The sequence below is a fragment of the Choloepus didactylus genome, chromosome 5 (assembly GCF_015220235.1).
Source record: "Choloepus didactylus isolate mChoDid1 chromosome 5, mChoDid1.pri, whole genome shotgun sequence".
In the NCBI taxonomy this organism is placed as follows: Eukaryota; Metazoa; Chordata; class Mammalia; order Pilosa; family Megalonychidae; genus Choloepus; species Choloepus didactylus.
Window position 1 is genome coordinate 46,597,562 of NC_051311.1, and position 12,102 is coordinate 46,609,663.

General features: G+C 39.2%; 1 protein-coding gene across 5 annotated transcripts in view; it reads left to right on the plus strand.

The window, feature by feature from the left end:
• LOC119533972 (TRPM8 channel-associated factor 2-like) overlaps positions 1-12,102 on the plus strand; it is a 32,779-nt gene that overhangs the window by 1,858 nt on the left and 18,819 nt on the right. For 2 of the 5 annotated variants that reach the window (XR_005216935.1, XM_037835943.1), the window contains exon 2: positions 915-1,551. Coding sequence is in view for 2 of the 5 variants with exons in the window: in XM_037835943.1 (XP_037691871.1) it covers positions 929-1,551 (623 nt within the window). In the remaining 3 variants the exon portion in view is untranslated. Of the gene's footprint in view, positions 1-914; positions 1,552-2,450; positions 2,595-11,153; positions 11,214-12,102 lie in introns of those variants that run through there. The other 3 variants (XM_037835944.1, XM_037835945.1, XM_037835946.1) reach the window with 3 other exon arrangements.

A 12,102-nucleotide genomic window follows, 5' to 3' on the forward strand; every position in this document is an offset into this window, starting at 1 on the left:
TAATTCTCCAAGGGATGTATTATTTTCTTTTTATTGATAGGAAAATTGAGGCTTAAGTAATTTACCCAAGAGAATGCTGTCTTGAAGGGAATAATGAGCTCAGTTTTAAACATACTGAATGTTAACAAACTAAAAAACACCAAAAAGCACAGAATGATATCCAAATAGAGGTGGGGACCTCAGCAGTTAGGGCAGATGTGATCATTGGGAGGCATTTCCAACTCACTTAGTTGAGGCTGTGAGCACAAATGCAGCTTCTGACAGGTCATCTGACCTTTTTGTCCAGAGGAGGAAAATATTAAGTCATCTCCTCCATATTAACTTAACTAGCCATGATCTTCCCCTCCTTGCAGGTCTAGCCCCTCCCACACTCCACCTCAGTTCCTGCTTCTACTCCCTGCCCATTACTCTCCAGACACACTGGAGAATAATTCTTTCTCCTTCTTTAATCAACCAATTTCCTTCTTGGCTTAGGACTCTGCACAAGTGCTTCCCTTTGCGGAATGCTCTTCTCCTGCAGCATTTCAGGTTTCAGCTTAAATGTCAGGCTTCAACTTAAATGTCACTTTCTCATAGAGGCCTTTTCTTTCACCCAATCTAGAGTAGCCTTCCAGTCACTCCAGTTATATCACCATATTTTATTTTCATCATAGTAATTTTTACTTGATGTATTTTATTTATCTTTTTATTTATCTATTTATTTATGTATTGTCTTTCCCTCTCTAAAAATATTAGATTCATGAAAGCAGGGACCTTGCCTGTTTTGTTCCTCACTGTACCCCCAGTGCTAGAACAGTTCTTGGCGCAAGTGGGGAATCCAATAAATGTTTTTGGAATGACTGCATTCAGTTGTGTGGTTTTTCACTCATTTCTTTGATTTGCCAACCAAGCTGGGTCTTTACTTCCTTCTGCAGCAGCTGATAGAGCCATGGCAACCACTCCTTCTGCTGCTTTCGAGGCCCTCATGGATGGAGTGACAAGCTGGGATATCCCGAAAGGCTCCATCCCCTGTGAACTCCTTCTTACTGGAGAGGCCGCCTTCCCAGTGATGGTGAATGACAAGGGCCAGGTTCTCATTGCTGCCTCCTCCTATGGCCAAGGGCGCCTAGTGATTGTCTCCCATGAGGGCTACCTGATGGATGCCGGGTTGGCTCCATTTCTTCTCAATGCTGTGGGCTGGCTCTGTCCCTCCCCTGGGGCTCCCATTGGAGTGCACCCATCCCTGGCATCACTAGTAAACATCCTTCAGAGCTGTGGAGTAGAGGCACAGATTGGGACAGAACCAGGTGAGCCCCTGGGGGCTTACTGCATCAATGCCTACAGTGATACCATGACAGAAAAGCTGATCCAGTTTGTGAAGCATGGAGGGGGCTTGCTCATCGGGGGCCAAGCCTGGTATTGGGCCAGTCAACATGGCCATGACAAGGTGCTGTCCAGGTTCCCCGGGAACCAGGTGACAAGTGTGGCTGGAGTGTACTTCACTGACACTTGTGGAGACAGAGGCCGATTCAAGGTTTCTAAGAAGGTGCCCAAGATCCCTCTTCAAGTCAGGTGAGTGTCTGTTGCCCTGGCAGGAGTTCTAACTCATGTTAAAAAATGGATCTGACTCCCTTCTTCAATGAGCTTCCATTTTAATACAAGTAATTTTCCATTAAGTTTTAGAATCACCACAAAGCAAAAATAGGATAAGGAAAATGCACTAAAGTGCAAGAGGGGCTGGGTCCTTGCTGCCATCCCCTTCTATGACCAAAGCAACAATCAGCTTAATGTAAAAACTGGTTTAATTTGTCTCTCTATCTCTAGCATTTATGCCTGGAACATAGAGAGTGCTTATCGATATTGCTTAAGTAAACGAAAGATCATTTATTTGTGTGAGCAGCTACTATGTACCAGGCAGCATTCTGGCACCAGGGATATAGCAGAGATGAAAGCAGACAAAGTCCTGTTCTCATGAAGCTTATATTCTAGCAGAGGGAATGGGCAATTAAGGAGACAAGTAAATAAGGCAGGTTAAGTAGAGAGTGACAGGGAAGGGAGTGGAGACTATTTTATTTAGGGTAGTCAGGGAAGGCATATCAGTCAGGTCTAGTTAGATTTAGTTGGCATTTCAAACAAAGGAATTTAATAGAGGGGATTGGTTATACAGGTGATGGAAGAACTAAAAAACCAAACAGGGGACAGTAAAGTAAACAGGAGATTAGCAGTAGGAGGACCAACAGAGGGAGGTGTTGATATTACTAGAACTCGAACACTGTTGCCACCTGGTAGAAACTGGAGCCAGGCTTAGCTGGTCCAGGAACACCTGGGACCACAGATGAAAGGGGCTATGTGGTGGAAGCTGGAGTTTTGGAGGAGGCGCATCATTGCCAGAGAGACAGCCTGAAGCAGGGAGACACATACCTCAACTTCTTCTTTCTTCCTTTATTTCTGCCTTCAATCTTTTACCCCTGCCTCCCAATGGCTGAACCAACTAGAAGCTGGGAGAAAAGAGGCCCTTGAAAATACAGTTCCCTGCAACACAGAGCAGGGGAGAGAAAAATGGGGAGTTGATATGAGTGAAAACAAGCGAACGGCCAGCTTGGAAGGATTTTCTGGTAAGGTAACAATTGAAAAGAGACCTGAAGGAAGTGAGGAATGTACCATGTTGGTATCTGTTGTCTTAGTTTCCTAGGGCTGCTGTAACAAAGTTCCACAAATTAGGTGGCTTAAAACAGCAGAAATTTATTGTCTCAGAGTTCTGGAGATTACAAGTCTGAAATCAAGGTGTCAGCAGGGCCATGATCCCTCTGAAACCTATAGGGGAAGATTCTTACTTGCCTCTTCTAGTTTCTGGTTTTTGCCAGCAATCCTTGGCACTTCTTTTTTTGTAGATGCATCACTGCAGTCTGCCTCTGTCTTCACATGGCCTTACCCCATGTCTCTGCTCTTCTTATAAGACACCAGTCATAGTGGATTAGGGCCCATCATAATCCAGTATGTCCTCATCTTATTTGAATACATCTGCAAACACCCTATTTCCAAATAAGATCACATTCACAGGCACTGGTGTTATAGGGCTTCAGCATATTTTATGGGGGTCACAATTCAAACCATAACATCTGTGATTAGAGGATTGTCCAGCAAAGCGAGGAGCAAGGGTGAAAACCTAAAGCAGAGGCCTCCTTGGCATGTTCCAGGAACATCAGGGAGGCCAGTGTGATTGGAGCCAAGTGAATGAGGGCTAAAGTAAGAGGAGGTAGGTCATCTAAGGACCATGGATAGATCTTTAGATCTTATTCATAATGAGATGGAAGATATTTTTGGATTTCGGACAGAGAGTGACATGATGTGACATTTCAAAGGGAACCCACTGATTGATGGTGGAGAATAGACTGTAGGAGGCAAGGGTTGAAGCAGGAATCCAATCAGGAGTCTCCTGAAATAGACCACCCGAGAGCTGATGGTGACTCTGACAAGGGTGGTAGCAATGGAGCTAGTGAGAAGGTGTTAGATTCTGGATTCACTTCAAAGGTAGGACACAGAAGCCTTGGCCAATGGACTGAATATGGAGTGAGAAGAAAAAAGCAGTCAAGACATTTGGTCTGAGAGACAGGTATGCCATTTATTGGGTTTTGAAAGACAATGAGAAGACAGATTAGAGGAGCTCAAGAGTTTAATTTTGGATATTTTGAGTTTGAGGTGACTTGTTGAATCAGTGACTAATTGTGTTTGGACACATTTAACAGAAGCCTTACTATAGTGGCTTAACCACGTAAGAGTTTATTTTTCTCATGAAATTCGAATAGGTAGTACAGGCCAATATCAGTAAATCCATGATGTCCAAGGCACTCTACCTCCATCCCCCTCTGTCTTCCTCCCTCCCTCTCTTCCCTTCCTCCCTCCCTCCCTCTCTCTCTCTCTCTCTCTCTCTCTCTCACTCTCTGTCTCTGTCTCTCTCTACTTCCTATCTGGGAGCATTGATTTTTTCCTTACAGTTGCAGTGACGAGATGGCCACATCAGGCACTATTAATTACACACAGGATAGAATAAGCTGGAAGGGACAGACCTGCTATGTCCCTTTTAATTGGGGAAATAATTTAGTTTCTGGGATCCCTAACCATTAACTTCCACTTATATTTAAATGGACAGAACTAGATCACATGCCCAACCCTCTCTGCTGGGGAGTCTGAGGAGTCAATTATTTTTAAAGGGGCATTTGTCTGTCTGAAGAAATCAGGATTTTGCTAGCAAGGAAGAAGGGGAGTACACACACTGAGTGAGCCACTAGTGGTGCTCTGGACCCTCAGGCCTGAGTGCTGGCATGCTTGGAATTCCTTTCCACCTGGGAGGGCTGGGGAGGTGATGTGGTTACTCACACACACACACACACACACATGCACACACACACACTCTTACATATTTTATATATATATTTTATTAGAGAAGTTGTGGGTTACAGAACAATCATGCATAAAATATAGGATTCACAACACCTTGCATTAGTGTGGAACATTTGTTACAATTGCTGAAATGACGTTTTTATAATTGTACTACTAACCATAGTCCATGGTTTAATTTAGGGTTCACTGTTTGTTTTGTGCATTTCCATGGATTTTTTTAAATTTTTATTCTTCTACCATATAGACAACCTAAAATTTTCCCTTTTGACCCCATTCAAATATATAATTCAGGGCTGTTAATTATTTCACAATATTGTGCTACTATCACCACCCATCCATTACCAAAACTTTTCCATTGTCCCAAATAGAAACTCTGAACAGATATTTGCACACTGATTGATGTTCGTAGCGGCATTATTCCCAATTGCCAAAAGACAGAAGCAACCCAAATGTCTATCAACTGATGAATGGATAAACAAAATGTAGTATAACACACAATGGAATATTATTCAGCCATAATACATGCCACAGCATCGATGAACCTTAAAGACATCATGTTGAATGAAATAAGCCAGACACAAAAGACAAATATTAAATGATCTCACTGAAGTGAAATAATTAGAATAAGCAAACACATAGAGAGTCAGAATCTAGAATCTAGATTGCCAAGGGACAGGGTCAGGGTAAAAAATAGGGAGTTAAAGCTTAAATTGTAGTTTCTCTTTAGGACTTATGTTCTGGTTTGCTAATACTGCCATTATACAAAATACCAGAAATGGATTGGCTTTTATAAAGGGGATTTATTAAGTTACAGTTTTTACAGTTCTAAGGCCATAAAAGGGTCCAAACTAAGACATCAACAGATGATACCTTCACTGAAGGATGGCCGACGGCACCCAGAAAACCTCTGTTAGCTGGGAAGGCACGTGGCTAGCATCTGTTGATTCTGGGTTGTGTTCCAGCTCCTCTCTCAGGTCCTGTGCATTCTTGGTTCTTTCTCCCAGGAGGTTTCTCTCTAAGTGCCTGTGGGTCCTGTCTTAGTGTATCCCGGGGCAAACTCTGAGCTTCATCTCCTAGCTAAATGTCCTGTCTGCATCTCCAAGTATCTCTAAACATCAGTGTCAGCTCCCAAGTGTCTCTCCAAAATGTGTCTCTCAGCTGCTCTTGGGGCATTTTGTCCTCTCTTAGCTTCCCCGAGGCAAACTCTGGGCTAGCATCTCAAAGCATCAGCAAGTGTCTGCTTTCAATGGCCCTTTCCAAAACATCTCCCTCAGCTGCAGCACTGAGCTCCTTCTGTTTGTGGGCTCTTTTATAGGACTCCAGTGAGCTAATCAAGACCTACCCTGAATGGACGGGGTCAAATCTCCATGGAAACATTCAATCAAGAGGTCACACCCTAATCTAAACGATTTATCAATCTGCCCCCACAAGATTGCATTAAAGAATATGGCTTTTTCTGGGGGACATAATATATACAAACTGGCACAGATTTATATATTTTTTATTTGCTCAGCAATAAAAATGATAAAGAAATGAACTCCCTTAGCATATCACTTTTCTATCGCTCTTTCAGGGTACTTGTCCATATATCCATCCTTCCATCCTTCTAAAATTTATTGGGTGCTTGTGAAATTCTTGGCACTATTTAGGCAATGGGAATACAAAGTATGTGTCTATACTTATATAACTAATGGAAGTCTTGTGAATGTCCACATAGCACTATATGGAAATAACTTTTTCCACATTGCCAGTTTTTATTATTTGTAAAACCAATGTTGAAAAAAAAAATGACATTAAAATATTTGAATATTTGTAGTTTCCCATAATGTCCTCATCACACTTTTTACCTTTATACTTCTTCCATAGTTATACATCATTTTTGCTAGTTATAATTATATACTATTATTTTGTATTCTGCTTAAAAACATCATTTTTATGTTTTTCCTTATTTTCCTAATTAGAATTTTTAGTCACAATATATTATCCATAATTTGTTTAACTGTTTCCTTTTTTATTGAATATTCAGGTATTTTCTAGTTTAGTTATTTTTAGAGGGGTGGACTATAATCGATATATCAGCCATTCACACCTTTAAAGTATTTTAGAAATCTCCTTCAATGCAAAGACAAGATATAACATTAGGTTTCTTGTTTTATGAAATATCAAGATATTGGGAAATCCAGTTATTAAAAAAAAAAAAGACACCATCAGTTCAGTGGCAAAGTTAAACTTAAGACTTGGTTGTCAAATTTCTTAGCATAGAACAACAATAATTCTAATTAGAATAATTAGGAATCTTTAAAGCAATGAAGACTCTAAATCTTATTCCCCTTTTAACCTTCCAAAACAAGTCCCCCATTTATTCCAACTCTATTTTTGGCCATCCCTGTAACAACAAAGCTTACTAACAGGAAAGGACCTTATGCCCTAATAAGATTATTGCCTAGAAAAATTCAAATCCGAAACTCTCTAGTGGTTGTTTTGCATACTAACCAGGTCTGGTAACAATTAACTCCTGTAGAAAACAGTTCCATGACAAATTAGCTTTCATAAAGTTGGTTTCACTAAGACAACCTATTTTCAGCCTTACTCTCTCAATTTTCTCTCACACATCTAAGCCCTCAGCCAAGCCAATGATATTCCTCTCTCTGAATAATCTACTATGTTCTCATGAATATAAAGAGCAAAGGATTTAGAATCAAATAGATCTTCTTGGGCAACATGTTTAAATTTTTTGAGTGAACTTGAGGTTTGTTGTATATAATAATGTAGGTAAAGATGCTTTTCTTTGTTACAGTTTAGTTGTATAAATTAAATGTGACAGCTTATGTGAATGAAACTCTTAACAAAAATAAATAAATAAATAAATAAATAAATGTTATTTCCTTCCACCTGTTCCCTCCATTGAAAAGTACATTCACGCTCATCTTCTTGCCTGATTTAAGGTGATGACTTGATTGCTACAATTTAAATAAAGCCAAATTAAATCTTCCTGAGGAAATGGGAATTCTTCTTACAAAACTGGCCTCATATTATGCATTGCTAGGGTTAACACTAGTATATTAGGTCATCTTTTCTCTTGTGAAGGTTTTGGTATGTATCATTCATATATTTATTCATTAATTTATATATTCTACAAATATTTGTGGATCTCTGCTATTTTCACACTGTATGACAGGCACTGAGAATAAAGCCATACGCATGGCAGGCAAGATCAGTGCATTTATGGGGCTTTATGCACTGGTTGGATAGACGGATAAAACAGATGAGCAATTACAGATTGTGATAATTAATATATAATCAATAAATGAAGAAATATGACAGTAAAACTGGAAGGACAGGCCTACTTTCATTAGGGTAGTTAGGGAAGACTCCTCTGAGGACTTTGTTTGAGCTGAAACTGTATAAGAAGAATAAATTGGCTTTTCAAGAGCTCAGGGAAGAGTCAGAATAGGAAGATGGGGCAATAAATACAAAGCTTCTGTGAGGGTGGAGTGGGGGAGGATAGGCACTAACACAAAATACTATGTTTCGTGCATAAAGATGCTAGCATTAAATTCAAGAAACTTTGTACATTATCGTGTAAGGTGTTGTGTGTGTTTGTTTGTGTTTGTGTGTGTGTCTTTTCTTTCAGAAAACCCTGGTTTAAAAATTGGTCAAATTTGTAGTCACCCTCCATGTTGCTGAGTAGCAAGAGTTTGAGCTTTGGAGTCTGGCACACTGGAGCGCTACAACCTGAAAGTATTTCAGCCTCTTTGCCTGAGAGAATAATTACTTACCTCATCAGGATCTAGTAAGGAATAGATGGCATAACAGATACCATCCGTGGACCTATTACAATAAAAATGTATTCTATCTCTTTATTTTTCCAATTACTCAAGCCCTCATCTTACTAGCACTATGTCTAATATTGATTGTCCTTCTGAGGCTTCCTGCCATCCAATATCCCCAACTCCTGGAGTGTACTCATTCTAAAGGGTGTCCGTTCTGTTACCAGTGCCAGAACAGGGAAGATCTGGAAAGGGTGATCCTTCCAGCAGCCCCGTTGACTTTTCTGCTGACATGCAGAATCCCTATGGAACTTGGTCCCAGCAGTCCGATAACCATTTGCTGCTTGTCTTGATGAAGCCTGTGAAGGCCTAGAGTGCTGCCCAGAATACCAATGTATCTTTTATTTGGGCTTTACACATACTGTTCGTGGAGGTGAGTTTCAGATGCTTCTAGCCTCTGCCAGACACTGGGCTGGAGCTGACCAACCCCTTGAAATCTCAACTCTGAATAGGCCCTTATACTGTACCCAGATCCCCAGCTCAGATTCCTCCCTCCTTCATAGTGATTTACCCTTCGAGGTTTCCAGTGAACTTACCTGAGAACAGATCTTGGTCAAAGGCCCCTGGACTAACCCAACAGGTTTCTGTAACTCAGCTGGAAGGCCCTGGAGCTCCTTAAGGGAGTTGCTTTCCTGCCCCACCCCCAGCTCTGTGTGCCATTGGGAGGGGCGTTCCCTATAAATAAAAGATCCTCTCACATCCTATCCCCAAGGGCAAGGGCTGACTACACACCTATGTTTATATAAATGAGGAGGACACTCCAGTTATATTACTTTAATATTCATAGTAGAACCAAGAACACAATTTTCAGGATTGGAATATAGGACATGTTAACTATACAAGGGCACTGACTGTACAGATGATGGAAGAACTAAAAGGCCCGTCAGGAAATGGGAGGGTGGAGGAGAGTGGAATCCAGAATCAACAAGTCTCTACCATCGTTAGGCTGGGGGTGGGGGTGGGGATAAAGGGAAGAGAGAACTTAACCAGAACCCGGAAGCCATTACCAGAAGCTGGAGGCATGGTGGACATTCTCAAACCTACCTAGTCTTAATCTAACTGCTTTTCAAAAAGTGCGGGTGTATAGTAACCATCAATTACAGTGTACTGAGGATTTCCTGGGAGCAGTCATTGGTACATAGCAGCACTTAGACCCTCATTTTTCTCCAGGAGATATATTTTTTCAGTTGCTATTGCAAGAAGTTCAATTAAGATTCATACTTTCCTCAAGCACCCTTGAGAAGTCCACTGTGTAACCCTTTTCCCTCAACCTTTCACGGCAGAGAGTCAATCAATACTTTTTTGGTTAAAGCATATTTTTTTATTCCTGTCTCTGGAAGGAAGCCAAAATCTTTTTTCTTAGCCATAGTTGTATGTTTAAGTGATGAATCTCTCTTGTGGTAAAGGAACTCTTATTTCAGCACTTCCTGCAGTTTTATTTCATTTTCTATTCATCTGTTAATTTAAGTAAAATTAAAGGTAAAGATTTTTATTTTAAAAAATTAGCAGGAGCATCATGGTTCCATTTTTATATAATTTCTTCCACCTTATCTGTCTGTTATCTGTCTATCTCTTAATATGTGTTTATATGTGTCTGGTTATTAATGAGGAATGACATTTCAAGTCATTTTGAGTAATTTAATTTACTTTGCACTTATTGTATTGCTTGAATAATTAATAATCTGTATTTATTATTTTTATAAAAACACTCATTATTTTCTATTCTGTTGCTCTAAAGTTACAGTATAACTTAAATTAAAAAGACAGAACACTTTGGCCATCCTTTATTTCATTTTCTATGTTTGGACTAATTTAATCTAAATTTTACCGTTTCTGATTGCCCTTTTCTGAATAACTTCTTTTAAAAATCTCTAATCAGACATTGTGCTTCTCTTTTCTCAAAAAAATTCAAAGTTAGCATCTGTAAAAGCAGAAATAGATGTTCTCTTATAAAAGAACAAGTTTTTAAAGTGCCTACTTTGTGCCAGGTTTTGTGCTATATACATGTTCACATATATTATCTTCTTTAATGCTCCCAATAATCTTCAGAAACCTGGACTGTCATCTCTAAAGCTAAGAAAAACAGTGATCTCTATGACATTGTAAGAAATGCTTATGTTTTTAAACAGAATTTTCTGACCTAGAAGTATGAATTTATCTGTGCCCACAAGTGAGTGGCATCTGTATTGTCTATTCAAGTGGAACAATTAATATACCTGAAATTTATTACAAAAGTGAAGCTTATAAATTATTATCCTAAATCTGATGAGTTTAATGGGTTAATTAAAAATCATTTCTTTAATGGGCATGGTTGAGACCTAATGAGATTTTACCTTGTACCCATTATCTTAAAGTAAAAGAGAAAACCATGTTTATGATTTCAAAGATACCTGTTGATAATCTATGCCTGAATTGCTCAGTGATGATCAAGACAAGTTTTTTAAGTTTGAATACTTACTACAGTTTATCTTTACTTAAAGGAAAAAAAATACAGAAAAGGCATATAAGCTCATGGGGCTCTTGGAACTTTTAATATTTTTTTAAAACTCCCAATCAACATATTCCACTATAATTTTCTTCTTGTTATGGAAGATTCCAAGACAAAATTGTCCCTATATTCTAGTGTTTCTGTCATGTACATATTGCCAGACAGTGAATTAAATCCAGAAGAATATTCTTACATCCTCCATGAACTGAAAGGTAAACTTGTCACACACACCAAGTCAAGATGTATTTGGTTTCTACCAGGAGACTTCATTACTTTATGGTTAAGAAAAGAAATGCATAAATAAATTATCAGATGTTCAGCTTTTAGAATGATGAAAATAAGAGCAGTTTCTTCACATTGAACTTCCTAATTATTGCTGTGGCTTCCTACAATGACAGTTTCATAATCTGCATTCAGAAAATCCTCAGTTTTCTGCTCAGGCGTGACATGGGACATTCTCTATCTCCCACTGCCTTTTCTTCTGCTGTGCCTTCCCCTGCAATTCCAGCTCTCAGGTAACACATGCTTTTCCTTTGTTATAAATGCAGTATTACTCACAGCTTCACGTCTATATAAAGCTTTCTTTGCACAAAATATACCTGGCGACTGCCACATACTGAGCTGTGGGCTTCATCCAAAGACTCGGTAACTGAGCAAGAGATTTTTGGTGTGTGGACCCAAGCATTTGCTTTAGAGGCAAGCAAGCCTGGGTTTGCTTCCTGCCTCTGCTATTAGCTAAGTAACATGGGGTAGATTGCCTAAGCTTTCTAAGCCTCATCTATAAAGTGGGGATAGTAACTTTCAGGTTCAGTATACTGTTAAATGAGATCATGTGTATGTGTAAAATGCCTAACATATATTAAACCTCATTAGAAATAACAGCTGCTTTCATTATGTTATTATCCAGGTTTAAATATTGTGAAGAGATATTAACAAGACTTAAATATTGCTAAATAGGCATCTGAGATGATGAATATTACCCTTGTAATACTGTCAGATCATCTGTTGAGAATTACCAGACGTCCATCTACTGTGCTTGCTTGTTTCCACCCACCTATTCACCCTCCCTCCCTCCCTCCCTTCTCTTTCTTTATTTTTGAGAAATATTTTGTCTTTTTATAAAAAAATTTCAAAAATAATTCAAGCTGATTGTAAACAAATTCAACATCAGAAATATAGAGAGGAGAATGATAAATTGTCTTTAATCCCACACTGACATTCCCAATCCCACCCCATTTGCTAAGGTATCCACTGTTAAATGTTTGGTGTGGATCATCTCAGACCCTTATTATATACATGTATGTGTACTCTGCATATTGCTTTTTTATTTAATGTATCATGTTTGTGAATGTCGGCTTTTTTTCTTTTATATTTATTCAGCAGCTTGGTGGGTTATACCACCAA